The sequence below is a fragment of the Gorilla gorilla genome, chromosome 20 (assembly GCF_029281585.2).
Source record: "Gorilla gorilla gorilla isolate KB3781 chromosome 20, NHGRI_mGorGor1-v2.1_pri, whole genome shotgun sequence".
NCBI classification, from domain to species: Eukaryota; Metazoa; Chordata; class Mammalia; order Primates; family Hominidae; genus Gorilla; species Gorilla gorilla.
In genome coordinates, this window is record NC_073244.2 from 60,972,083 (window position 1) to 60,996,724 (window position 24,642).

General features: G+C 52.7%; 1 protein-coding gene and 1 long non-coding RNA gene across 2 annotated transcripts; both read right to left on the bottom strand.

Annotated features, from left to right (window-relative positions):
* On the bottom strand, nucleotides 1-23,323 carry NUCB1 (nucleobindin 1). Its single transcript, XM_004061108.3, has 13 exons — nucleotides 22,985-23,323; nucleotides 22,426-22,571; nucleotides 18,912-19,019; nucleotides 17,462-17,594; nucleotides 12,078-12,181; nucleotides 10,132-10,317; nucleotides 9,764-9,854; nucleotides 4,500-4,558; nucleotides 4,161-4,253; nucleotides 3,997-4,089; nucleotides 1,978-2,148; nucleotides 1,365-1,473; nucleotides 1-937 (listed from the first exon to the last, which is right to left on the bottom strand). Exons 2-13 carry the CDS (start codon nucleotides 22,558-22,560, stop codon nucleotides 831-833), a joined length of 1,389 nt encoding a protein of 462 aa, XP_004061156.1. The 5' UTR covers nucleotides 22,561-22,571; nucleotides 22,985-23,323; the 3' UTR covers nucleotides 1-830.
* LOC129528626 (uncharacterized) lies at nucleotides 2,734-3,990 on the bottom strand. Its single transcript, XR_008673896.1, has 2 exons — nucleotides 3,671-3,990; nucleotides 2,734-3,252 (listed from the first exon to the last, which is right to left on the bottom strand). It is a non-coding gene; the product is annotated as an uncharacterized lncRNA (long non-coding RNA).
* Nucleotides 23,324-24,642: the final 1,319 nt, after the last annotated feature.

Sequence of the window (24,642 nt, forward strand, 5' to 3'; positions counted from 1 at the left end):
TTTGTTCCAGAAAGTATATTTGGATGGAACCGGAACACGGAACAGGACACACAGCAGGATGCGGAGCAGTGTCAGATGAGGCCAGAAAGGTGGGTGGGACTGGTCTTCAGGGGCTCCAGTTGAGGCTGAGGGGCTGGGCCTAGGTCCTGGAGTGGGGTCAGCTCTGGGACCCTTCTGGGGCTGTGTGGGGAAGGGGCTGGGAGCCAAGAGGTCCAGGAGGAGGCTGGCGATGAGATGGCTGGAAGCCAGGGGTTCAGGGAGGCCCGGGCTCCTGGTATCAGGGTTCGCTGGCTATACTGAAGATCCCCTGCCCCTGGCACCCAGCTGTGGAGGGGACACTGTCTTTGAGGCATCACTGGTTCCACAAAAGGAAGGGGAAGGTCTTGAGGGACCACCCCATGCCCTCATTAATCAACCAGAAGCTTGGCCCGGAGCAGCAGCGGGGATTCCAGTAGCTGTGGGCATACAGGATGCTAGGGCGGCCACAACCCAGGCAGCTGAGGCCGAGCCACCTAGGAACGCAGGCTCAGAGCAGACCCTCTTGGGACAGACGGAGAAGGGGAGGGGGCGGGCTTCCCTAAGTTAAGCCGATCACTGAGCGCCTCACTGGACCCTCGGAGGACAGAAGGGAAGAGCCACAGACTTGGAGGCTGTGAAAGTGGAGACAGGTGGACCTGGGGTGGCAGCAATGCGTGAAATGCCAGGCCGTGCCCCTGCCCCAGGAGCCCAACATGACACCGGCCCCCAGGGAAGCTGACTGTGCCACTTCATCCAGCGCCCATCAGTCGCCTTGGAGCATCAGGAATCCTGAGGGCTGGGGTCCCGGAGGATCACAGATGCTGGGGCACCTCAACCTCAGGGAGCCGCTCGAGAAGTTTCTTTTCTGAAGTGTCCACCTCCTTCTGGTCACCGGCTGGAGCTGGGACAGGTACATCATCTGGAAATGGAGGGAGGGAATGGTGGCACAGGACATCCCAACCCCTCCTCCCCCAGGCCCCCAGAGGCCCAGCCCCTCCTCCCTCACACCCAGGGGTCCCAGCCCCCAGCCCCTCCTCCCTCACACCCAGGGGTCCAGCCCCCAGCCCCTCCTCACTCACACCCAGGGGTCCCAGCCCCCAGCCCCTCCTCCCTCATACCCAGGGGTCCCAGCCCCCAGCCCCTCCTCACTCACACTCGGGAGTCCAGGCCCAGCCCCTCCTCCCTCACACTCAGGAGTTCAGGCCCAGCCCCTCCTCCCTCAGACCCAGGAGTCCGGACCCCCAGTCCCTCTTCCCTCAGATCTGGGAGTCCAGGCCCCAGCCCCTCCAACCTCAGACCCAGGGGTCCAGCCCTGCAGCCCCTCCTCCCTGGACTAGGGCCAGCACCTGTGTCTGGGTGGAACTTGAGCTGCCCCTCAGGGTGGGCAGCCGGGGCCTTGTGGCCCTGCTGCTGCTGCTGCTGCTGCTGCTTCCGCTGCTCCATGTGCAGCACAGCCTGTGGGAGGTGGGGGGGTCACACAGACAAGAGGGTGTGACGCTGGCATTGCAAGTGCTCAGGCCTCAGTCCCCAAACTGAGACTTCACAGCAACCTGCTAAGTGGTCACTGGCCAATCCCTTCTCCGTGGGCCTCAGTTTTTCTCTTTCATTGACAGTCGGGCTTAATAATAGTCAGGGATCCAGTTCTCCCTCCAGTCACGGCTTGGGTCTTGCTTTGGGACAGGGAAACCCTCACCCATCCCTGGCTGAGTCTGCCTTTCTCCCCGTCCTGGGCCTTTCCCTCCTCACTTACAGCCTTACTGCCCTTATCTCACATGGCAGCCACAGAGCCGTCAGAGACGGGAAAACGTCTGCTCTTACTCAAGATGGTGGTGAATACTTGAGGCTCCCCCAGTGATTAACATGGTGGCCACAGGCCTTCCCAGCTTCTGGACACCCATGGGGACACGGACACGGGCAGCCAGAGATTCAGTGGATGGAAGCAGCTTCCCCCGCCGTCACCTGCTGCAGCTCTCTCTTCTGGGCCTCCAGGCGGCCCTGGGACCGCCCTAGAGCCTCTGTCTCCTGGCTGAGGCGCTGGGCCTTGGCATTCAGCTCTGCCTCCCGGGCAGCCAGCTCCTCTTCAAAGCGCCTCAGCTCTTCCTCGGTGTAGGCAGGGTGCATCTCCACTGTCTGCAGGGCAGGCACAGGGGCCATCAGGGGCACAGGTCCAACCTCGGCCCACCCACATTGGAAAGGGTTGTGCCAATGGGGGAGTTGTAGAGGAGGCTGGGAGGCCAGGGCCATGTGGGTGGGCAAAGAAGCCCAAGTGGGAGGTGGGAGTGGGATAAAGACCGAGAGACAAGGCCGGGCGCCATGGCTCCCGCCTGTAATCCCAGGACTTTGGGAGGCGAAAGTGGGAAGGATCACTTGACGCCAGTAGTTCAAGGTCAGCCTGGGCAACGGAGCGAGACCCTGTCTCTACAGAAAATTGGCCGGGCATCTTGAAAAATATATTGAAATAGGCCAGGCACGGTGGCTCACACCTGTAATCCCAGCACTTTCGGAGGCCGAGGTGGGTGGCTCACCTGAGGTCAGTAGTTTGAGATGAGCCTGACCAACATGGAGAAACCCCATCTCTACTAAAAATACAAAATTAGCTGGGCATAGTGGTACATGCATATAATCCCAGCTACTCAGGAGGCTGAGGCAGGAGAATTGCTTGAACCTGGGAGGTGGAGGTTGCAGTGAGCTGAGAATGCACCATTGCACTACAGCCTGGGCAACAAGAGCAAAACTCTGTATTGAAAAATAAACAAACAAATAAATAAATAAAACAGAGACCTAGATTAGCTGGGCATGGTGGTATGTGACTGTAATCCCAGTTACTCAGGAGACTAAGGAAGGAGGATCACCTGAGCCCAGGAATTCAAGGCTGCAGTGAACTATGATTACGCCACTGCACTCCAGCCTGGGTGACAGGAGACCCTGTCTCAAAAAATATTAATAAATAAATAAAAGAATGAGCTAGATTAGCTAGGCATGCTGGCATGTGCCTGTAGTCCCAGCTAATAGGGAGGCTCAGGCAGGAGGATCACTTGAGGACAGAAGTTTGAGGCTGCAGTGGGCCATGATAACACCCCTGCACTCCAGCCTGGGTAATCCCAGCACTTTGGGAGGCTGAGAAGGGTGGATAGCTTGAGTCCAGGAGTTTCAGAGCAGCCTGGCCAACATGGCAAAACCCTGTCTCTACCAAAAAATACAAAAATTAGCTAGGTGTGGTGCGGTGGTGCATGCCTGTAATCCCAGCACTTAGGGAGGCCAGGTCAGGTGGATCGCTTGAGTCCAGCAGTTCTAGAGCAGCCTGGCCGATATGGCAAAACCCGATCTCTACAAAAAATACAAAAATTAGCCAGGCATGGTGGCTCACGCCTGTAATCCCAGCTACTCATGAGGCTGAGATGGGAGGATTGCTTGAATCCAAGAGGCGGAGGTTGCAGTGAGCCGAGATCCCACCACTGGGCTCCAGCCTATGCGACAGCAAGACCCTGTTTCAAAAAAAAAAAAAAAAAAATCACACCTCTAATCCCAGCACTTTGGGAGGCCAAGGTGGGTGGATAACCTGAGGTCAGGAGTTTGAGACCAGCCTGGCCAACATGGTGAAATCCCGCCTCTACTAAAAATACAAAAATCAGCTGGGTGTGGTGGCACGCACCTGTAATCCCAGCTACTCAAGAGGATGAGCAGGGAGAATTGCTTGAACCTGGGAGGTGGAGGCTGCAGTGAGCCGAGATTGTGCCACTGCAGTGCAGCCTGGGCGATGGAGTGAGACTCCGTCTCAAAATAAATAAAAATAAATAAATAAATAAATAAATAAAAGAGTCCTAGAGACAGGGGAGAACAGAGACCCAGAGATAGAGATGCAGTGACCCAGGAGAATGGACGGAGACTCAGAGAGAAAGAGAAGGGGCCTCAGATTCTGAAAGAAAGGTCATGGCTGGAAGAGAGGTTCAGGACCCCGAGTATCCCCCATGTTCTCACCTCCCAGCCCTCCCCGGTGTCCCCAAAATCCTTCCTCTGAGTGGATGCGAGGAACTCCTCCAGGGTCACGAGGCGGTCCTGGTTGGTGTCCACCTGGGAAGCCAGATAAGGGTGAGTGACAGAGCTGGGGCCCCGTCCTCTCCCCCGCCTGGCCCCCACCTCACATTCTTCATCACATGCTCCCGCATGCGCAGTCGCTCCTCCTCCATCTCCCGCATGTCGTCCTCCTCATTCTTTGGGTCGTACACTTTCTCCAGCTGCAGGAGCAAGCGAGAGGCAGGCAGCATTGAGAGGTCCCCAGCAAGCTCATTCCCGACAACTTCAACTCCCAGCAGTCCTTTGGGCACGCCACCACTCCTGGGAGCCGTTTTTGCCCCAGGGGCTGATGGGAGTTGTAGTTTTCACTGAGCTCCCATCCAGGGGGATTTAAGGGGACTGCTAGGAGGAAACAAGCGGCTGATTTGGGCGTCCCTCCAGGTGTCCGAGGCTTCCAAGATGCTCACCTCCTTGGTGAAGAGTGCCTCCAGCTCCTGCTCATCCAGGACACCATCACTGTTGATATCTGAAGGGAAGAGGATAGCAAGGTATCTCAGGGGACCGAGGAGGGGATGTGTAAGGTCCCTGGTGAAGAAATTTTGGGCTGATGTGGGGTCTGTTATCAGAGGACAGGTAACTACGGGTCTCCCGCGGTGGAACGGTGGCCCCCAGGCTTTAGCACCCCACTAGACCCGTTGCTAGGGCCACTGCCTAGCGACCAGGGGGTTGAGAATGGAATAGATGAAAGGGAGGGTTCGAGGAAACATGCTTGGGTCACTGTCATGCAGGATTCTCTGGCCCTGGCATTCAGTGCTCTGGACACAGAGTCAGCTCCAGGGTTATCAGGGACCTCTGCCTCCCGGACAACCAGGCCAGTGCCGACTCCAGTTGTGAGGGGAACCTCTCCTACCAACGTAGACCCCACAGCTGCAGGGCTTCAGGCTCGGTCAGCCACACTTCCTGTCCTCACCACCGGCCCTCCTTCCTCGGCTCCCTCAGACAAGCACAACCTTCCTCCTGCGGAGGAGGCCAGGAACCCTCATCTTGCAAATCCAGTGGTTAATTTCCGCCTGCATCTGACTTGACTTTCTGCCCTTGGCTTCCAGAACATGATTCTGTCCTCTCTGGCTGCCCGTCCACCTCCTTTGATGTTTCCATCCTCTTCCTGACCTCCACATGCTAGTGCGGCCCAGGGCTCAGGCCTGGGGGTCTCTTCTCGGCCTAAACTCTGGATCTGCGCTGTCCAATACAGTAGCCCCTAGCCACATGGGCTGTTTAAATTTAAATTGATTAAGATTAAAGAAAATGTAGGGGCCAAACTTAGGGGCTCATGCCTGTAATCCCAGTACTTTGGAAGGCTAAGGCAAGAAGATCACTTGAGCACATTAAGTTCGAGACCAGCTTAGAAAAGATGGCTAGACCCCGTCTCTACAAAAAAAAAAAAAAAAAAAAAGTTAAAAATTGGGCCGGGTGCGGTGGCTCACGCCTGTAATCCCAGCACTTTGGGAGGCCGAGGCAGGAGGATCACCTGAAGTCAGGAGTTCAAGACCAGCCTGGCCAGCATAGTAAAACCCCGTATCTACAAAAATACAAAAATTAGCCAGGCATAATGCCAAGTGCCTGTAACCCCAGCTACTCAGGAGGCTGAGGCAGGAGAATAGCTTGAACCTGGGAGGCGGGGGTTGCAGTGTGCCAAGATCATGCCATTGCACTCCAGCCTGGGCAACAGAGCAAGACTCTGCCTCAAAAAAAAAAAAAAAAAAATTTAAAAATTGGCTGGGCATGGTGGTGTGCACCTATGATCCCAGCTACTCTAAGGGTTGAGGTGGAAGAATCACTTGAGCCCAGGAGGTCTGGGTTGCAGTGAGCCATGATCACGCCACTGCACTCCAGCCTGGGTGACAAAGGGAAGCCCCATCTCTAAAAATAAAAAAAATGAAAAATAAAAAAAGGTATAGGGAGTTGCTCTGAACCTATTCTGGTCTGTAGGGACTGCCTGATTAAAAAGATTAAATAAGGTTTTTATTTTTTTATTTTTTAGAGACAGGGTCTCACTCTGTCACCCAGGCTGGAGTGCAATGGTGTGATCGTAGCTCACTGAAGCCTTGAACTCCTCGGCTCAAGTGATCCTCCCACCTCAGCCTCCCAAGTAGCTGGGACTACAGATGCACGCCACCACACCCAGCTAATTTTTGTATTTGTTTTCGTAGAGATGGGGTTTTGCCATGTTGCCCAGGCTGGTCTTGAACTCCTGGTCTCAAGAAATCCACCCGCCTTGGCTTCCCAAAGTGCTGGGATTATAGGGGTAAGCCACTGCACCGGGCCTATTTATTTGTTTATTTATTTTTGAGACAGAGTCTCGCTCTGTTGCCAGGCTGGAGTGCGGTGGCATGATCTCAGCTCACTGCAACCTCCACCTCCAGGGTTTAAGTGATTCTCCTGCCTCAGCCTCCTGAGTAGCTGGGACTACAGGTGCGTGCCACCACGCCCAGATAATTTTTGTATTTTTAGTAGAGATGGGGTTTCACTATGTTGGTCAGGATGGTCTCGATCTCTTGAGCTCCTGATCTGCCCACCTCGGCCTCTGAAAGTGCTGGGATTACAGGCGTAAACCACTGAGCCCAGCCTATTTTCTATTTTTTAGAGACAGGGTTTCACTCTGTTGCCCAGGCTGGAGGGCACTGGTATGATCATAGCTCACTGCAGCCTTGAATTCCTGGCCTCAAGTGATCCTCCCACCTCTGCCTCCCATGGAGCTGGGACTACAGATGCACGCCACCACACCCAGCTAATTTTTGTATTTTATTTGTAGAGATGGGTTTGTGCCATGTTGCCCAGGCTGGCCTTGAACTCCTGGACTCAAGGGATCCACCCACCTCGGCCTCCCAAAGTGCTGGGATTACAGGCGTGAGCCACCGCATCCAGCCCAAATGTCCTCTCTAGAGCTGTGCTGGGACTCCAGTACAGCAGCCACTAGCCACATGGGGCAATTGAAATAGAAATTAATATCCAGTAGAATGAAAACTTCAGTTCCTCACCATTATGCTAAGTGAAATAAGCCAAACACACACACACACACACACACACACACACACACACACACACACACACACACACACACACACACGACAAATACCAAAAGATCCTACTTGCATGAAGTACCTAAAATAGTCAAAATCATAGAGACAGAAAATAGAATGGTGGTTGCTAGAGAGCGGGGGAAAGAAGGGGAGGGTGAGGGTTTAATGGATACAGTTTCGGTTGTGCGAGATGAAGAGCTCTCAGAATTGGTTGCATGACAGTGTAAATATACTTAATACTATTGAACTGTACAATTAAACATGTTTAAAGCTGGGCGCAGTGGCACACACCTGCAGTCTCAGCTACTCAGGCGACTGAGGCAGGAGGATTGTTTGAGGCCTGGAGTTTGAGTCCAGCCTGGGCAACATAGCAAGATCCTGTCTCAAAAAAAAAAAAAAACGCGGTGGGTGGTGCCGGTGGGATGGCTCATGCTTGTAACCCCAGCACTTTGGCAGGCCAAGATAGGTGGATCGCTTGAGCATAGGAGTTTGAGACCAGCCTGGGCAACATGGTAAAACCTTGCCTTTACTAAAAATTAAAAAAATTAGCCAGGCATAGTGGTGCGTGCCTGTGGTCCCAGATACTTAGGAGGCTGAGGGGGAGGATCACTTGAACCTGGGTGGTCGAGGCTGCGAGGTAGTACACGTCACTACCTGAGACCCCATTACAGAATCTTCTGATTCTTTTTTACTTTTTATTGTTTTTTGAGACAGAGTCTCACTCTGTTGCCCAGGCTGGAGTGCAGTGGTGTGATCTCAGCTCATTGCAACCCCCGCCTTCCGCCTCCCGGGTTCAAGCGATTCTCCTGCCTCAGCCTCCTGAGTAGCTGGGACTATAGGTTAGCACTACCATGCCTGGCTAATTTTTGTATTTTTTTTTTTTAATTTTTGTATTTTTAGTAGAGACTGGGTTTTGCCATGTTGGCCAGGCTGGTCTCCAACTCCTGGCCTCAAGGGACCCACCCACCTAGGCCTCCCAAAGTGTTGGGATTACAGGCGTGAGCCACCCACCCGGCCTAGAACCTTCGTTGATTCTGAGATGCACTTTTGTGTTCTTCTATTTTATCACCCCGAAATAGGGATGCATCTTTATTTAATTTTTAATTTTTATTTTTTTCTTTGTTTTTTTGAGATGGAGTCTTGCTCTGTCACCCAGGCTGCAGTGCAATGGCACGATCTTGGCTCACTGCAAACTCCGCCTCCCGGGTTCAAGTGATTCTCCCACCTCAGCGTCCTGAGTAGCTGGGATTACAGGCACTCACGATCATGCCCGGCTAATTTTGGTATTTTTTGTGGAGATGGGGTTTCACCATGTTGGCCAGGCTGGTCTTGAACTCCTGACCTCAGGTGATCCTCCCACCTCAACCTCCCAAAATGCTGGGATTATAGGCGTGAGCCACCACGCCTGGTCTATTTTTTTTTTTTTTTTTTTTTCAAATAGAGACAGGGTCTCACTTTGTTGTCCAGGCTGGTCTTAAATTCCTGGGCTCAAGCCATCTTCCACCTTGGCCTCCCAAAGTGCTGGGATTACAGACGTGAGCCACTGCACCCAGCCCAGGACGCATCTTGTTTCCAATGGTACGTTAATTTAATTGGCAGCTTACGTAAAATGCTAGCACCTCTCATACTGTACAGTCTCGTGGAGTTACTAAAGTATGGTATGATCTGTGTGCCTGATCACTGGCTCTGAGGGGGAGGTACTTTGTTTTGTTTACAGTTGTATCCACGGGGTCTTGACAAAGCTTGGTCCTTAGAGGGAACTTAGGAAAGGTTTGCTGAATGAATGAGTCAGGCCTTGCTAAGCTCTTCTGACCGGCTGCAGATTCTGGGACAGGGTGCTTGGCATACCTGAGGGGGCTTGGCAACCCCAGGCCACATTTCCAGACAGGGGGAGACAGACTGAGGGGAGTGTGCCTTTGATCCACCATAGAGAAAGGGCTTTCAAGGCCGGGCGCAGTGACTCACGCCTGTAATCCTAGCACACTGGGAGGCTGAGGGGGGCAGATCACACGAGGTTGGGAGTTCGAGACCAGCCTGGCCAACATGGTGAAACCCCATCTCTACTAAAAATACAAAAGTTAGCCGGGCATGGTGGTGCATGCCTGTAATCCCAGCTACTCGGGAGGCTGAGGCAGGAGAATCACTTGAACCCGGGAGGTGGAGGGCAGGGGGTTGCAGTGAGCCGAGGTCATGCCACTGCACTCCAGCCTGGGCAACAGAGCAAGACTCCATCTCAAAAAAAAAAAAGGAAAAAGAAAAAGAGAAAGGGTTTTCCAGGCTTCTGGAGGCCTGGTTCTTAGGGAACAACCCACTCCTAGCGACAGGGCTCCCAGAGTGGACCAGGGCTTCTCCTGGGCTGCTGTGGGCAGAGGGCCCAGGCCTAGCCAAGCCTGGTTTGCTTACAGAGGACACCAGCTGTCCTTAGAACCCCGAGGTCTGGTGTTTGCTAGAAAAGAGGCCCAACCCTTCCATGCAGATCCTAGCCTTGTAGTCGGGAGAGGCAGGGCTGTCTGGTCAACCAGGGGACATAGGCTTGGCTCTTGGGCCTGACTAAGCCCTCCTGGGACAGACACACCCCTCTTAGCATTCAGGTCCTAGAAGGGTCAGAATCTAGGGTTCATCCTGGCTCTGGAACTCCCTCCCCACCTTACCATGCAGTATGAAGAAGGTCTTGGGGTTAAACCTGTTGGGGTCCAGTCCATCCAGCTCCTCCCACACCTCCTTCAACTGGGCTTGGCTGCCCTGTGGAGGGGAGAGCCAGGAGCTCATGAGCAAGAAGTCTGGATGCCATGGGATAAAACCAAATATCCCCTTACCCTCATCCAACAAACATCATCTCCCTCAAGCAAGAAAACTAAGAAAACTACAACTCCCAGCAGACCCTGGGGCAGCCAGGTACACTAACAGGGAGTTTTTTTGCCTCAAGGGCCCTTGGGAATTGTAGTTCATTAACTGCTTTCTCATCTTGCGTTTAAACTGGATGTGGTAGGGAGTGGATGGGCACAAATGGGGTCCTCACAGGCACGTTGACTTTAGGGTGCTCGCGGTGCCGGCGCTGTTGCTCTTCCAGCTTCCTCTCCGCCTCCTTTCTCTGCTCCTCTCCCAGTGACTCCAGATAACGCCGTCTCTCATGTTCCTTAAGCATCTCGTAGCGCTTGAACTCTTCATGATGGGCTGCGTCGTACTGGGCAAGGTCCCGGGTGGCCTGGGGAAAGGCACAGGGTCATTCCCCTCTGCCGCCTCTGCCCAGCCCCCAATTCCAGCCTGTAAATGGCAGGCCCTTGGCCCTGAACCTGGCTGTGGGCAGCCCCAGCCTCTACCTGTCTTTCTTACGTCTCGTGTCCTAATGTCCCTTTTTTTTTTTTTTTTTTTTTTTTGAGAGTGAGTCTTGCTCTGCTGCCAGGCTGGAGTGCGGTGGCACAATCTCTGCTCACTGCCTCACTTCAACCTCTGTCTTCCGGGTTCAAGTGATTCTCCTGCCTCGGCCTTTTGAGTAGCTGGGATTATAGGCATGTGTCACCAGGCCCAGCTGATTTTTGTATTTTTAGTAGAAACGAGGTTTCACCATGTTGGCCAGGCTGGTCTCAAACTCCTGACCTCAGGTGATCCGCCCACCTCAGCCTCCCAAAATGCTGGGATTATAGGCGTGAGCCATCGCGCACAGCCTGATGTCGCCCTTTTTGGTTTCCATGACTGCTCCTGCCCCATAACACACTTTCTTCTCTTTATTCAAAACAGACTGGGACGGTTATACAATAGCAACTTCAACCCACCTCTTTCAAGTCCTCCACAATCTCCAGATCTTGGAGGAATAAGTAAATAGGAACAACATACGTGGTGAACTTAGTATTTATGTATTTCAGGTACAGCTAGGTGGCCAAGAACATAAGGTCAGACTAGGAGAGGTGGGTCACGCCTGGAATCCTAGCACTTTGGGAGGCTGGGGTGGGAGGATCACTCGAGCCTGGGAGTTCAAGACTAACTCACGTAACATAGCGAGACCTTGTGCCTACTAAAAATTTTTAAAATTAGCCTGGTGTGGTGGCTTGCACCTCTGGTCCCAGCTACTCAGGAGGGTCAGGTGGGAGGATTGCTTGAGCCCAGGAGGTCAAGGCTGCAGTGAGCTGTGATCATGCCACTGCACTTCAGCCTGGGCATCAGAGCAAGACGCTGTCTCAGGTAAAAAAAAAAAAAAAAAAAAAAGTAAAAAGAAACCAAAAATAGAACAAGAGGTTTCTAACTATTTTGCCCAGCGTTCAAATCTAGGCTTTGCTTTGTGACCAAATCTCATAAGCTCTGTGACACTGGGCAAGTTACTCAGCCTCTTTGTGTCTCAGTTTCCACCTCTGTAAAATGGAGTTAACAATACCAGGTTGAACAGTATACTCCCCCGACACTCCCAAATTCATGTCCACCTGGAATCTCAGAATGTGATCTTATTTGGAAATAGAGTGTTTGCAGATGTAATTAGTTAAGATGATGGCCTGCTGGATTACGGTGGGTATCACTATAAGAAGAGCTGGGTGCGGTGGCTGACGCTTGTAATCCCAGCACTTTGGGAGGCTGAGGCGGGTGGATCACCTGAGGTCAGGAGTTCAAGACCAGCCTGGCCAACATGGTGAAACCCTGTCTCTACTAAAAATACAAAAATTTTTCGGGCGTGACAGCAGGCACCTGTAATCCTAGCTACTCGGGAGGCTGAGGCAGGAGAATCACTTGAACCCGGGAGGCAGAGGTTGCAGTGAGCCGAGATTGCGCCATTGCACTCCAGCCTGGGGGAAAAAGCGAGACTTCGTCTCAAAAAAAAAAAAAAAAAAGAAAAGAAACGACTCAGCCCTCTACCAGCCTCCAACCTCAGAGAATACCAGCAGGAATGGTGAGCTGGCTCACGTCTGGGACTCTGTCCCCTTCTCCCCTTCTGCAAAGCTACCCTCAATCCTCTGCCTCCAGATCCACTCCCATTACCGTCTGGATCAGCAGCTCCAGGTCGCGGGCCTCGAATGTATGCTGGTTCTGAGGGTCCAGGTGTTCAAACTGTTTCAGGAGATTCAGATGATCCACCTGTACATCTGGAAGAGAGGGAAGAGTCCAACACCTCAGGGCATGTTCTTTCAGAACCCCCATCTTGGGCCAGACATGATCTAAAGAAGTCACGGACAGCACTAGGGAAGCCCAGAAGACAGCTTGAGCCTGGGGCAATCAGGGAAGGCTTCCTGGAGGAGGTGATCCCACGACTGAGTCTGATGCTTACAATAATAACCATAATAAAAACTAACATGTACTGCCCACTTACTAGATGCCAGGCCATGCCCTAAGCACTTTAACTGTATTAATTCATTTACTTTCCACAAAATCCTGACAACATGACAACATGGGTTTTATGATTATCCCCATTTTATGAATGTGAAAACTGAGACCCCTTGAGGGGTTGTGACTGGTCTAGGGTACCAGCTAGCAAGTGGCAGAGCAAGGATGGGAACCAGCCATTGGACATCCAAAAACCATGACACTCAACCATTTCTTTTTTTCTTTTCCTTTTTTTTTTTTTTTTTTTTTTTTGGAGACAGGGTTTCACTCTGCAGTGGCAGGATCTCGGCTCGCTGCAACCTCCGCCTCCCAGGCTCAAGCAATCCTCCTGCCTCAGCCCCGAGTAACTGGGACTACAGGTGCATGCCACCACACTCGGCTAATTTTTGTATTTTTAGTAGAAACAGAAACAGGGTTTCACCATGTTGGCCAGGCTGGTCTTGAACTTGTGACCTCAGGTGATCCACCCACCTCGGCCTCCCAAAGTGTTGTGATTACAGGTGTGAGCCACCACGCCCAGCCTCAACCACTCTTTAAAAAAACAAACAAGGCTGGGTGCGGTGGCTCACGCCTGTAATCCCAGCACTTTGGGAGGCCAAGGGGGGCGGATCACAAGGTCAAGAGATTGAGACCATCCTGGCCAACATGGTGAAACCCCACCTCTACTAAAAACATAAAAAATTAGCTGGGCATGGTGGTGCCCACCTGTAGCCCCAGCTACTTGGGAGGCTGAGGCAGGGGAATCACTGGAACCCGGGAGGTGGAGGTTGCAGTGAGCCGAGATCACGCCACTGCACCAGCCTGGTGACAGAGTGAGACTCCGTCTGAAAAATAAATAAATAAATACATACATACATACAAACAAAAGAAAAACATCAAAATTTTTGATAAAGCATCAACCAATCTTAGGGGTCAAATTGCGTGCTCCTAAGTTTCTGTGTTGAAGTCCTAAGCCCCAGTACCTCAGAAAGTGACCTGAGACTAGGTCTTTACAGAGGGAATCAGGTTAAGATGAGGTCATTACTGTGGGCCCTAATCCAACATGATTGGCGACCTTATAAAAGGCAGAAATTTATGACTGGGCACAGTGGCTCATGCCTGTAATCCCAGCACTTTGGGAGACGGAGGTGGGAGGATCACTTGGGCTCAGGCATTCGAGACCAGCCTGGGCAACATGGTGAAACCCCATCTCTACAAAAAATACAAAAATTAGCTGTGTGCAGTGGTGTGTGCCTGTAGTCCCAGCTGCTCAAGAGGTTAAGGCAGGAGAATCACTTGAGCGTGGGAGGGGAGGTTGCAGTGAGCCGAGATCGCACCACTGCACTCTAGCCTGGGGGTAGAAGTGAAATCCTGTCTCAAAATAATAATAGGCCGGGCACAGTGGCTCACACCTGTAATCCTAGCACTTTGGGAGGCCAAGGCGGGTGGATCACCTGAGGTCAGGAATTCGAAACCAGCCTGCCCAACATGGCGAAACTCCATCTGTACTAAAAATACAAAATTATCCAGGCATGGTGGCGCGTGCTTGTAATCCCAGCTACTTGGGAGTCTGAGGCAGGAGAATCGCTTGAACCTGGGAGGCACAGGTTGCAGTGAGCCGAGATCGCGCCACCGCACTCCAGCCTGGGCAACGAGAGCAAAACTCTGTCTCGGAAAAAAAAAATAATAATAATAATAATTAATAAAAAATAATAATGAAAGGAGAAATTTGGGCCAGGCACACAGAGAGGAAAGATGGTGTGAAAATGCAGTGAGAAGATGGCCGTCTGCAAGCCAGGGAGAGGGGCCTGGTACAGATCGTCCCTCACAGCCCCAGAAAGAACCAGCCCTGCCAATACTTTCCCTTTGGACTCTGACTGCAGGCCATGAGACAGTCAAGTTCTGTTGCTGAAGCACCTGGTCAGTGGTACTTGGTTACAGCAGCCTCAGCAAACAAGTGCAGCCTCCCTCGTATGGGAGCTTCCAAGTGGTCAGGAAGGGGTAGGGTTTCCAGGCAGGACAGGACAGCGCACACGCTGCCAACACACACTTACCGCACGCACGTCTCCCGAGGCCTCTAGGGGCCCAGGCCTGCGCTGTGCAATGCTGGACCCAAAATGAATCAGCCTGGCCCTGGCCTCCAGTGGCCCTTGGTTAGGTGGGGAGAAAGACACACACACACACACACACACAATGAATCGGCCTAGCCCTGCCCTCTAGCAGCCAGCCCTTGGTCAGGTGGGCAGAAAGACACCCACACCCACACCCACACACACACACACACACACCCCCACACACACACACACACACCGGCAGCTAGAATTTGGGAGACCCAGGCTGCAGTGGAGGCAGCTCCGGCCCTGGCTGAGCCCAGAGGAGTGACAGGTGTGCAGGACACAGGTACAAACTGAATCTCAAATTCATTATTTGTGCCAGGGACATGTGTTGAGCCGCTATTCCAGGCTGACCCAGCGCCGGCCGCTGTGGACATAGCAGGAATCCAATGATGACAGAATTCTGACTCTTGGAGGCCAGGCGGGGTGGCTCATGCCTGTAATCTCAGCACTTTGGGAGGCTGAGGCGGGTGGATCACCTGAGGTCAGGAGTTCAAACCAGCCTGGCCAACATGGTGAAACCCTGTCTCTATTAAAAACACAAAATTAGCCAGGTATGGTGGCAGGCACCTGTAATCCCAGATACTCAGGAGGCTGAGGCAGGAGAATCGCTTGAACCTGGGAGGCAGAGGTTGCAGTGAGCCAAGATCGCGCCACTGCACTCCAGCCTGGGCGACAGAGTGAGACTCCGTCTCAAAAACAACAACAACCACCAAAAGAGTTCTGCCTCTTGGAGCACCCAGTCTAGAGACAGAGCACAGGTGACCAAGGGATGAACAAAGGAATACCAAGGACACAAACAACACAGAGGCTCCTTCACACAGGACAGCCGGGGCGGTGACACCCTGAGGAGGTGACATTCCAGGGGAGACGGAAGGTCCACGGACCAGGCAAAAATCCCTGAGAAAGAATGTCACGGGGAGAGCGGGGCGAACAAAGGTCCCGAGGCTGCACGCCAGCAATTTCTAAAAATGCTGACGCAAGAAGGTCAGGGTGCATAGGGGAAGGGCAGGGTCGGGCGGGTGTGGCCAAAGTCCACCCAGGCTCGGAGCAGCCAAGAGGAACATGAACGCGGGCCTGAGGGCACTAGGGTGCCAGGGGCAGGCTCTGGGCAGAGGAGGGACGGGACGAGCCTGGGTGTTGTGGCAGCTGGATACTGGTGCCCTAAAAGATATCCATATCCTGATCCCCGGAACCTGTGAATGCGTGACCTTTCCGGGCTAAGGGGTCCTGGAGGATGGGATTACATTAAAGACCTTAAGATGGGGGCCAGGGCCGGTGGCTCAGGCCTGTAATCCCAGCACTTTGGAAGGCGGAGAAGGGAGGATCACTTGAAGTCAGGAGTTCAAGACCAGCCTGGCCAACATGGCAAAATCAAGTCTCTACTAAAAATACAAAATTAGCCAGGCGTGGTGGCACACACCTGTAATCCCAGCTACTTGGGAGGCTGAGGCAGGAGAATTGCTTGAACCCAGGAGGCGGAGGGTGCAGTGAGCCGAGATTGCGCCACTGTAGTGCAGCCTGGGAGACAGAGCGAGATTCTGTCTCGCCAAAAAAAAAAAAAAAAAAAGGCCAGGCGCGGTGGCTCACACCTGTAATCCCAGCACTTTGGGAGGCCGAGGTGGGTGGATCACGAGGTTAGAGATCAAGACCATCCTGGCTAATACAGTGAAATTCCGTCTCTACTAAAAATACAAAAAATTAGCCGGGCGTGGTGGCGGGCGCCTGTAGTCCCAGCTACTTGGGAGGCTGAGGCAGAAGAATGGCGTGAATCCGGGAGGTGGAGCTTGCAGTGAGCCGAGATTGCACCACTGCACTCCAGCCTGGGCGACAGAGTGAGACTCTGTCTCAAAAAAAAAAAAAAGATATTAGCTAAGCAAGGAAAAACAGTGTGACCTGATAAACTTCCCGATTTTATCGCTGTACTTATGCAAGAGTATCACACTGAAATGTGTAAGGGTGACGAGATGGTGACTGTGGTGAAGTCCCAAACGTGAGTGACAAAGCAAATGGAGCAAATGTTAACTAGAGAAGCCAGGTCAGGGGTGTTCGGGAGTTTTCTGTACTACTCTTACAACTTTTCTAAAAGTCTGAAGTTCTTTCAACTTTTTTTTTTTTGAGATGGGATCTTGTTCTGTCGCCCAGGCTGGAGTACAGTGGTGCAGTCATGGCTCACTATAGCCTTGACATCCCAGGCTCAACGATCCTCCCACCTCAGCTTCCTAAGGAGGTGGGACCACAGGCATGTATTACCATACCCAGCTTATTTTTTAATATTTTTTATAGAGACAGGGGTCTTCCTATGTTGCCCAGGCTGGTTTTGAACTTCTGGGCTCGAGTGATTCTCCTGCCTCGAAAAGTGTTGGAATTGCAGGCGTGAGCCACTGCACCCGGCCTCTACCAGAATTTTAAATGACAATGATTTTTTTTTTTTTTTTTTTTTGAGTCAGAGTTTCACTCTATTGCCCAGGCTGGAGTGCAATGGCACGATCTGGGCTCACTACAACCTCCGCCTCCCGGGTTCAACCGATTCTCCTGCCTCAGCCCCCTGAGCAGCTAGGATTACAGGCGTGCACCACCATGCCCGGCTAATTTAGTATTTTTAGCAGATATGGGGTTTCACCATGTTGGCCAGTTAGTCTCAAATTCCCAACTTCAGGTGACCTGCTTGCCTCAGCCTCCCAAAGTACTGGGATTACAGGCATGGGCCACTGTGCCCAGCCCATGATAAAGATTTTTAAAAACAACAAATGGAAACAGAATATAAACAAACAATATTGTAATGTTAATATTAAATCATGCTGGGAGGAACACTGGGGCAATCTCCCACTCACATTTCAGCACATTTCGCAGCAGGGAGGGAGGCCTCACCTGCCTAGCATACACCGGGAGCGAGGCCACCCTTCCCCACCCCTCCCTGCCTGTCCCTCCCGCCCTGCCCCTGCTCACTGGGATCCTGCTCGGCGTCCATCTTGGCCTTGAGCAGCATCCGCAGCCGTGACACTTCCTGTCGCTTGAGCTCATCCAGCTTGGTGCGGACGTGGTGGCTGACAAAGTCCAGCTCTCGGCTCAGCTTCCCGCTCTGACAGGAGAGGAGACCCTGGTCAGCCTGGGGGCCTGCTCTCTGTCTTCTCTGGAAGCTTCTTATAAGCTTTCTCATGCCCCAGTCTTATACTGCCCCTTCCCTGCTTATAGTCCCCCAGCTCCTCAGAGTCTCCAGGAAGGACAGCTCCCAACCCGTCAGCCTGGCATTCAAGGCCCTGCCCACCTCTGCTGCCCCATCTCCTGTCATTCATCAAGCCACATGTTTAGGGCCAGGTGCGGTGGGTCACGCCTGTACTCCCAGCACTTTGGGAGGCTGAGGTGGGAGGATCACATGAGCCCAGGAGTTCAAGATCAGCCTGGGCAACATGGCAAGTCCCTGTCTCTAGAAACAATACAAAATTAGCCATGCATGGTGGTGAGACCCAGGTCCACGAGAAGGACAGATCCTGATACGAGGGTTCAGTGTCCTACTCGGTGAAATGGGGACAATGATGGTGCTCCTAGAGGCCTGATATGGGAGTTCATGGTGATGTAAGGGACACCAGCACCTCCCTTATTTTGAATTCTTCCTCTGTAGAAGGCACCATAGGAGCATTCTGTTAACACAGCCCTCCCAGAACACTTGCTAAGGAGTGTCACCATGCTCTTCCAAACCCTTTACACATCTTCCTTTGGAAAATCCAAACCCCAAAATCCTTCCCTTGGAAAATCCAAACCCGAACCGTGCGCGGCAGGTTCTATGATGACTCCCATTTTACAGATGGGGAAACTGAGGCACGGTGAGGGGAGGCCCCATAGCTGGTAAGCGGCGGAGCTGCGACTAAAAGCCTGCCCACGGGACTCTGCACTAAACACGTATTCTGTGTTCCCCAAAGCTCTTCCCAGCTTGTGACCCCAAGAAGCAACTTCTCCCTGAGTCTCACTTTGGTGATTTTCAAATACAGGCAGAGCTGGAGCCATGTGGCCCCTCTGAAGAAACCAGTATGGCCAGGCGTGGTGGCTCATGCCTGTAATCCCAACACTTTGGGAAGCCGAGATGGGCGGATCACGAGGTCAGGAGATCGAGACCAGCCTGGCCAACATGGTGAAACCCCGTCTCTACTAAAAATACAAAAATTAGTCAGGCATGGTGGTGTGCGCCTGCAATCCCAGCTACTTGGGAGGTTGAGGCAGGAGAATCGCTTGAACCTGCGGGGTGGAGGTGCAGTGAGCTGAGATTGCACCATTGCACTCCAGCCTGGGTGACAGAGCAAGACTCCGTCTCAAAAAAAAAAAAAAAAAGAAACCAGTCCTCCCCTGAACTCTGCCCTCCCAGCACATACCCCTCCCACAGCCCCCACTCCCCCAGCCACACCTTGATGTCCTCTGCATTGGCAGCCTGCAGCTTCTCTCGGAAATGCCCATCCGTCTCCAGCACATCGATGACCTCCTGGAGGTACCGGTGGTAGTACAGGCCTGTGTCCTGAGGCAACAAGGACAGACATAGCAGCCCCTGCTCCCACCCCCATCCCCACCCTCACTCCTGTTACTGCTATGGCCTGCTCCCTGGGGCAGCTGACAAGGGACTCAGTTTTTACCTTTTCCCACGTATGCAGCAAAGATGAAATGAAAATCACATCAGTGAACACCCAGCCCAATACTGCCCAGAGTGGGTGCTCAGAGTGGACATGACTTGTTGGGAAGCCGTGAATCATACCTTTATCCATCCATCCAACCATCCATCCATCCATGCATCCACCCACCCATCCATCCATGCATCCACCCACCCATCCATCCATACATCCCACCCACCCATCCATACATACATCCTACCCACCCATCTATCCACCCGTCCATCCAACCATCCATCCACTCATCCATCCATCCATCCACCCACCCATCCATCCACCCGCCCATCCATCCACCCGCCCATCCATCCAACCATCCATCCATCCATCCACTCATCCACCCACCCATCCATCCATCCACCCGCCCATCCATCCATACATCCCACCCACCCATCCATCCATACATCCCACCCACCCATCCATCCATACATCCCACCCACCCATCCATCCATACATCCCACCCACCCATCCATCCATACATCCCACCCACCCATCCATCCATACATCCCACCCACCCATCTATCCAACCATCCATCCACTCATCCATCCATCCATCCACCCACCCACCCATCCATCCATCCAGCCACCCATCCATCCACCTACCCATCCATCCATCCATCCATCCACTCATCCATCCATCTGCCCACCCATCCATCCAACCACCCATCCATCCAACCATCCATCCATCCATCCACTCATCCACCCACCCATCCATCCATCCACCCGCCCATCCATCCAACCATCCATCCATCCATCCACTCATCCACCCACCCATCCATCCACCCGCCCATCCATCCACCCGCCCATCCATCCACCTGCCCATCCATCTACCCACCCGCCCATGCATGCATTCATTCATTCAACAAACATTCACCAGGCCCCTATCATATGCCAGGCACTGTGAACAACACAGACAAGAGTCCCAGGCCTCCTAGTCCCACCCCTGTCATGCGTAGCTGGGTGGGACTTTACTCTCCCTGGGCCTTCTATGCTCTTCCTATTTATAAAATAGGCAATATATCCTCTGCCTCCCAGAGTTGTGGTGAAAAGCAAATAAGATAAGTTGGAAAAAATAAATAAATAAAATTACAAAAGAGAGAAGGCCAGGCATGGTAGCTCATGCCTGTAATCCCAGTGCTTTGGGAGGCTGAGGTAGGAGGATCACTTGAGCCCAGGAGTTCAAGGCTGCAGTGAGGTATGATCCTGCCACTGCGCTTCAGCCTGGGCACCAGCACAAGACCTTGTCTATTAAATATATATATATATATATATATATATATATATATATATATATATATATACATTCTTTACCTCTTTACCAAGTCTCACAAGATCCCACATGATCCACATAATCCCCCTCTCCCCTCCCCCTCACTCTCCCTGCTCCAGCCACAGCAGCCTCCTTGACGTCCTCAACTTGCTCTGCTTTCTCCTACCAAGTGGCCTTTGCTCATGCTGTTCCCTCTGCCTGGAATGCTCTTCCCCTCACTTCCTCTCTTCCTTGCTCTTGACTTAACATATCTCTCCAGTTCAGAACTCAGCAGCTCACACCTATAATCCCAGCACTCTGGGAGGCCGAGGCGGGCAAATCACTTGAGCTCAGGAGTTCGAGACTAGCCTGGGCAGTATAATGACACCCTGTCTCTATCAAAAATACAAAAAAAATTAGCTAGGCATGGTGGCACATGCCTGCAGTCCCAGCTACTCCAGAGGCTGAGGCAGGAGGATCGCTTGAGCCTGGGAGATGGAGATTGCAGTGATTGCACCACTGCACTCCAGCTTGGGTGACACAGCAAAAATCCCTCTCCAAAAAAAAAAAGAAAAAGAAAAAGAAAAAATGAGGTGGCTCATGCCTGTAATCCCAGCACTTTGGGAGGCCGAGGCAGGCAGATCAAGAGGTCTAGAGATGGAGACCATCCTGGCCAACATGGTGAAACTCCGTCTCGTGGTGGTGTGCGCCTGTAGTCCCAGCTACTCGGGAGGCTGAGGCAGGAGAATCACCTGAACCTGGGAGGCAGAGGTTGCAGTGAGCCAAGATTGCACCACTGCACTCCAGCCTGGCGACAGAGTGAGAAAGAAAGAAAGAACTCAACTCACGCCTCCCTTCCTCCCTGACTGTCACCCCTGGTGTTCACTCTCATAGAGCCCTGCCCTTTGTCTTCCCTCTCCCAGTGAGCACGGATAGTCCATGGGCATGGGGCATGCACATAGCTGGGCCCTAACAACTACCACTATGCCTGGCTCATAGAAGGTGCTCAGGAAACATGTGGAATGGAAGAAAAGAAATGGGACTCAACAAAGCCTTCCTGGGTCTGCAAGGATTTCACAGAATAGAGGCCTAACTTGCAGCATGAGGACCAGGAACATGCAATGATCCGTTCCAGGGGGTAATGACTAGCCCATTCTTTGTTTTTTGAGACAGTCTCAGAAAACAGAGTCTCAGCTCTGTCGCCCAGGCTGGAGTGCAATGGCGTGACCTTGGCTCACTGCAACCTCCACCTCTCTTGGTTCCAGCAGGAGAATTCGTGCCTCAGCCTCCCAGAGTAGCTGGGATTATAGGCGTGAGTCACCACGCCCAGCTAATTTCTGCATTTTTGGTAGAGATGGGGTTTTGCCATGTTGGCCAGGCTGGTCTTGAACTCCTGACCTCAAGTGATCCGCCTGTCTCGGCCTCCCAAAGTGCTAGGATTACAGGCATGAGCCACTGCCTGACCAGCCTATCCTTATGGGGAGCTATAGGAAGATTCAGACCACAAGACATGCATTGACCTTCAGGATCTCCAAAGTTCCAAATCCCTTAAGACCAAAGCTTTTATTGGGTTTGATAAACACATGTTGGAATTAATAAACAAGCAGTTCACCCGCCCTTTTGTAATTTAAACTACAACTCCCAAGAGCACCATGAAGTCAGAATATCCCAGCTAGCCAACATCAACTGCTACTAGGAACTAGCAACATGGTGCTACTGGGAAATGTAGTTTTGTTTGTTTGTTTTCAAATTCCTTCTTGGGTGGAGAGAATCTTTAAAAAACAGACGTTTAGTTGGGGCGTGATGCAGATTTTCCACACCTCAGAGTCAGGGACCTCCAGTTTTTCACCAAGTCAAACCCCTGCTGCTGGGAGGAATGGTGGGCAAAAAAAACAAGCTACAACTGTAGGGCCAGGAAGTCACTGGAGCATCCACCCTACGGGCACCGGGGTCTGCAGGAGCTGTAGTACCACTGCAAACACCTGGCTGGACAGCAGGGCAGGGCCACTCACGGGACTCTCAGTCGCAGGGGTCTCCTCCTTGTTGGGCGCCCCTCGCTCCAGGGGGACAGCCAGCACGGCGCGAAACAGGAGCGGCAGCAGCAGCGGCAACAGAAGGAGGGTTCCTCGGGGCCCAGAGGGAGGCATGGCAGTGTGGTCTGTGGGGGATGGAGGGCTGGATAATGCATAATGTCTGTCCCAAGCCTCTTCCTCCCCTGGAACCAGGAGTTCGGGCCCCCAGCGCCGCCCCCACTTCCAAGAATCAAGACACAAGCATTTTGTTACCCAGGCCCCAGGATTCCAGGCCTCCGGCCTTCCCTTCCTCCGACACAGGAGTCTGGGCCCTCAGACCCACGGGTCCTGGCTCCCAACATGCTCCTCTCTCACACTCAGGAATCCGGGATCTCGGCCGCCTCCTCTCCCAGACCCAAGAGTCCAGGGTCCCAGCCTCCTCTTTTCCCAGGACCTAAAGTACTGGCACCCAGTGCATCCTCCTCCGGGACCCAGTTTTCCAGCCCTCTGGCCCCCATCCTCCCTAGGACCCAAGAGTATGGGAACCCTGGCCTCTCACCTCTCCTTCACCACAGAGGGCGTTTTCCAGGGCGGGCAAGGACCTCCGGTGCGTTCTTGGTGACTTCCCCCCTACACTACGCCCACTTATCCACAGAGGCCCCGCCCCAAAGAGGTCTGATTGGTCCACGCTGGCTCTGTAGCTTTCATCCACGTCTAGCGGCCCCGCCCCTTGCCGAAGTCGCTCGCATTTTCATGAAAGCCTCGCTTCTTTCTCGGAATCCCAGCCTCTTGACGCCACATTTCCCGCCTATGCCAAAAGAGAGAGAAGGCTTTCAAAGATAACTACAACTCCCTGCCTGCCGGGGGAAAAATAACTTCCGCGGGCATCGTGGCCCCTTCGCCTCATGGGAGCTGTAGTTTTCCCATTTATTTTCGCTCCACGAAGTGCCTGGAAGTTATAGCGCGGTAGCAATTGCACAGCCTTTCTTATGAGTTTCTTTCTTCTTCTTCTTATTATTCGAGACAGGGTTTGCTCTGTCACCCAGGCTGGAGTGCAGTGGCGCAATCACTTCTCACTGCAGCCTCTACCTCCCAGGCCCAAGCAATCCTCCCGTGTCAGCCTCCCAAGTAGATGGGACCACAGGCCACACTACCATGCCTGGCTAATGTATATTTTTTTAATTTTTAATAAAAATATTTAAATCTTTAATTCTTTTTTAGGCTTTTTTTTTTTTTTTAACATTCTCTCTTTCACTCTTCTCACACTTTGTTGTTGTTGCTTTTTAAAGAGACGGATGTCAAGCCGGGCTTGGGGGTTCACTCCTGTAATCCCAGCACTTTGGGAGGCTGAGGCAGGCAGATCACCTGAGGTCAAGGGTTTGAGACCAGCCTGGCCAACATGGAGAAACCTCGCCTCCACTAAAAATACAAATTAGCCAGGCGTAGTTGCGCATGCCTGTAATCCCAGCTACTCAGGAGGCCGAGGCAGTACAATCTCTTAAACCCGGGAGGCGGAGGTTGCAGTGAGCCGAGATCGCGCCACTGCACTCCAGCCTGGGCGACAGAGTGAGACTACGTCTCAAAAAAAAAAAAAAAAAAAAAAAGTCTCTGTGTTGCTGGTGTGGATCTGGATCTCCTGGACTCAAGCAATCTTCCCTTCCCGTCTCCGCCTCCCAAAGTGCTGGGATTACAAGCGTGAGCCACTGCGCCCCGCCTCTTTTAAATTTCTTGTAAGCGAGGTGCGTACAGTGAGGCCGCGAGGTCTCTGGTCTCTCTCTCGCTCTTCTTTCTTTTTTTTTTTTTTGAGAGGGAGTCTCGCTCTGTCACCCAGGCTGGAGTGCAGTGGCGCGATCTCAGCTCACTGCAAGCTCCGCCTCCCGGGTTCACGCCATTCTCCTGCCTCAGCCTCCCGAGTAGCTGGGACTACAGGCGCCCGCCCGCCACAAAGCCCGGCTAATTTTTTGGATATATATATATATATTTTTTTTTAGTAGAGACGGGGTTTCACCATGTTAGCCAGGATGGTCTAGATCTCCTGACCCCGTGATCCGCCCGTCTCGGCCTCCCAAAGTGCTGGGATTACAGGCGTGAGCCACCGCGCCCGGCCGGTCTCTGGTCTCTTTAAGGAACCCCCACACGTCATTCGTGTTCAGAACCCCCGGAGCAGGGTTGCCTGACTGCATCAGTGACCGAGTTCGTTACTTTGTTGGAAGTGGA

Excerpts from the sequence above, each read along its gene's own strand:
- NUCB1 (XM_004061108.3), bottom strand. The coding sequence starts at position 22,560 with ATGCCTCCCTCTGGGCCCCGAGGAACCCTCCTTCTGTTGCCGCTGCTG. Across the intron at positions 19,020-22,425 it reads CCCCTGCGACTGAGAGTCCC|GACACAGGCCTGTACTACCA; the intron begins GTGAGTGGCCCT and ends TTGTTGCCTCAG. Across the intron at positions 4,559-9,763 it reads GACCTTCTTCATACTGCATG|ATATCAACAGTGATGGTGTC; the intron begins GTAAGGTGGGGA and ends TCTTCCCTTCAG.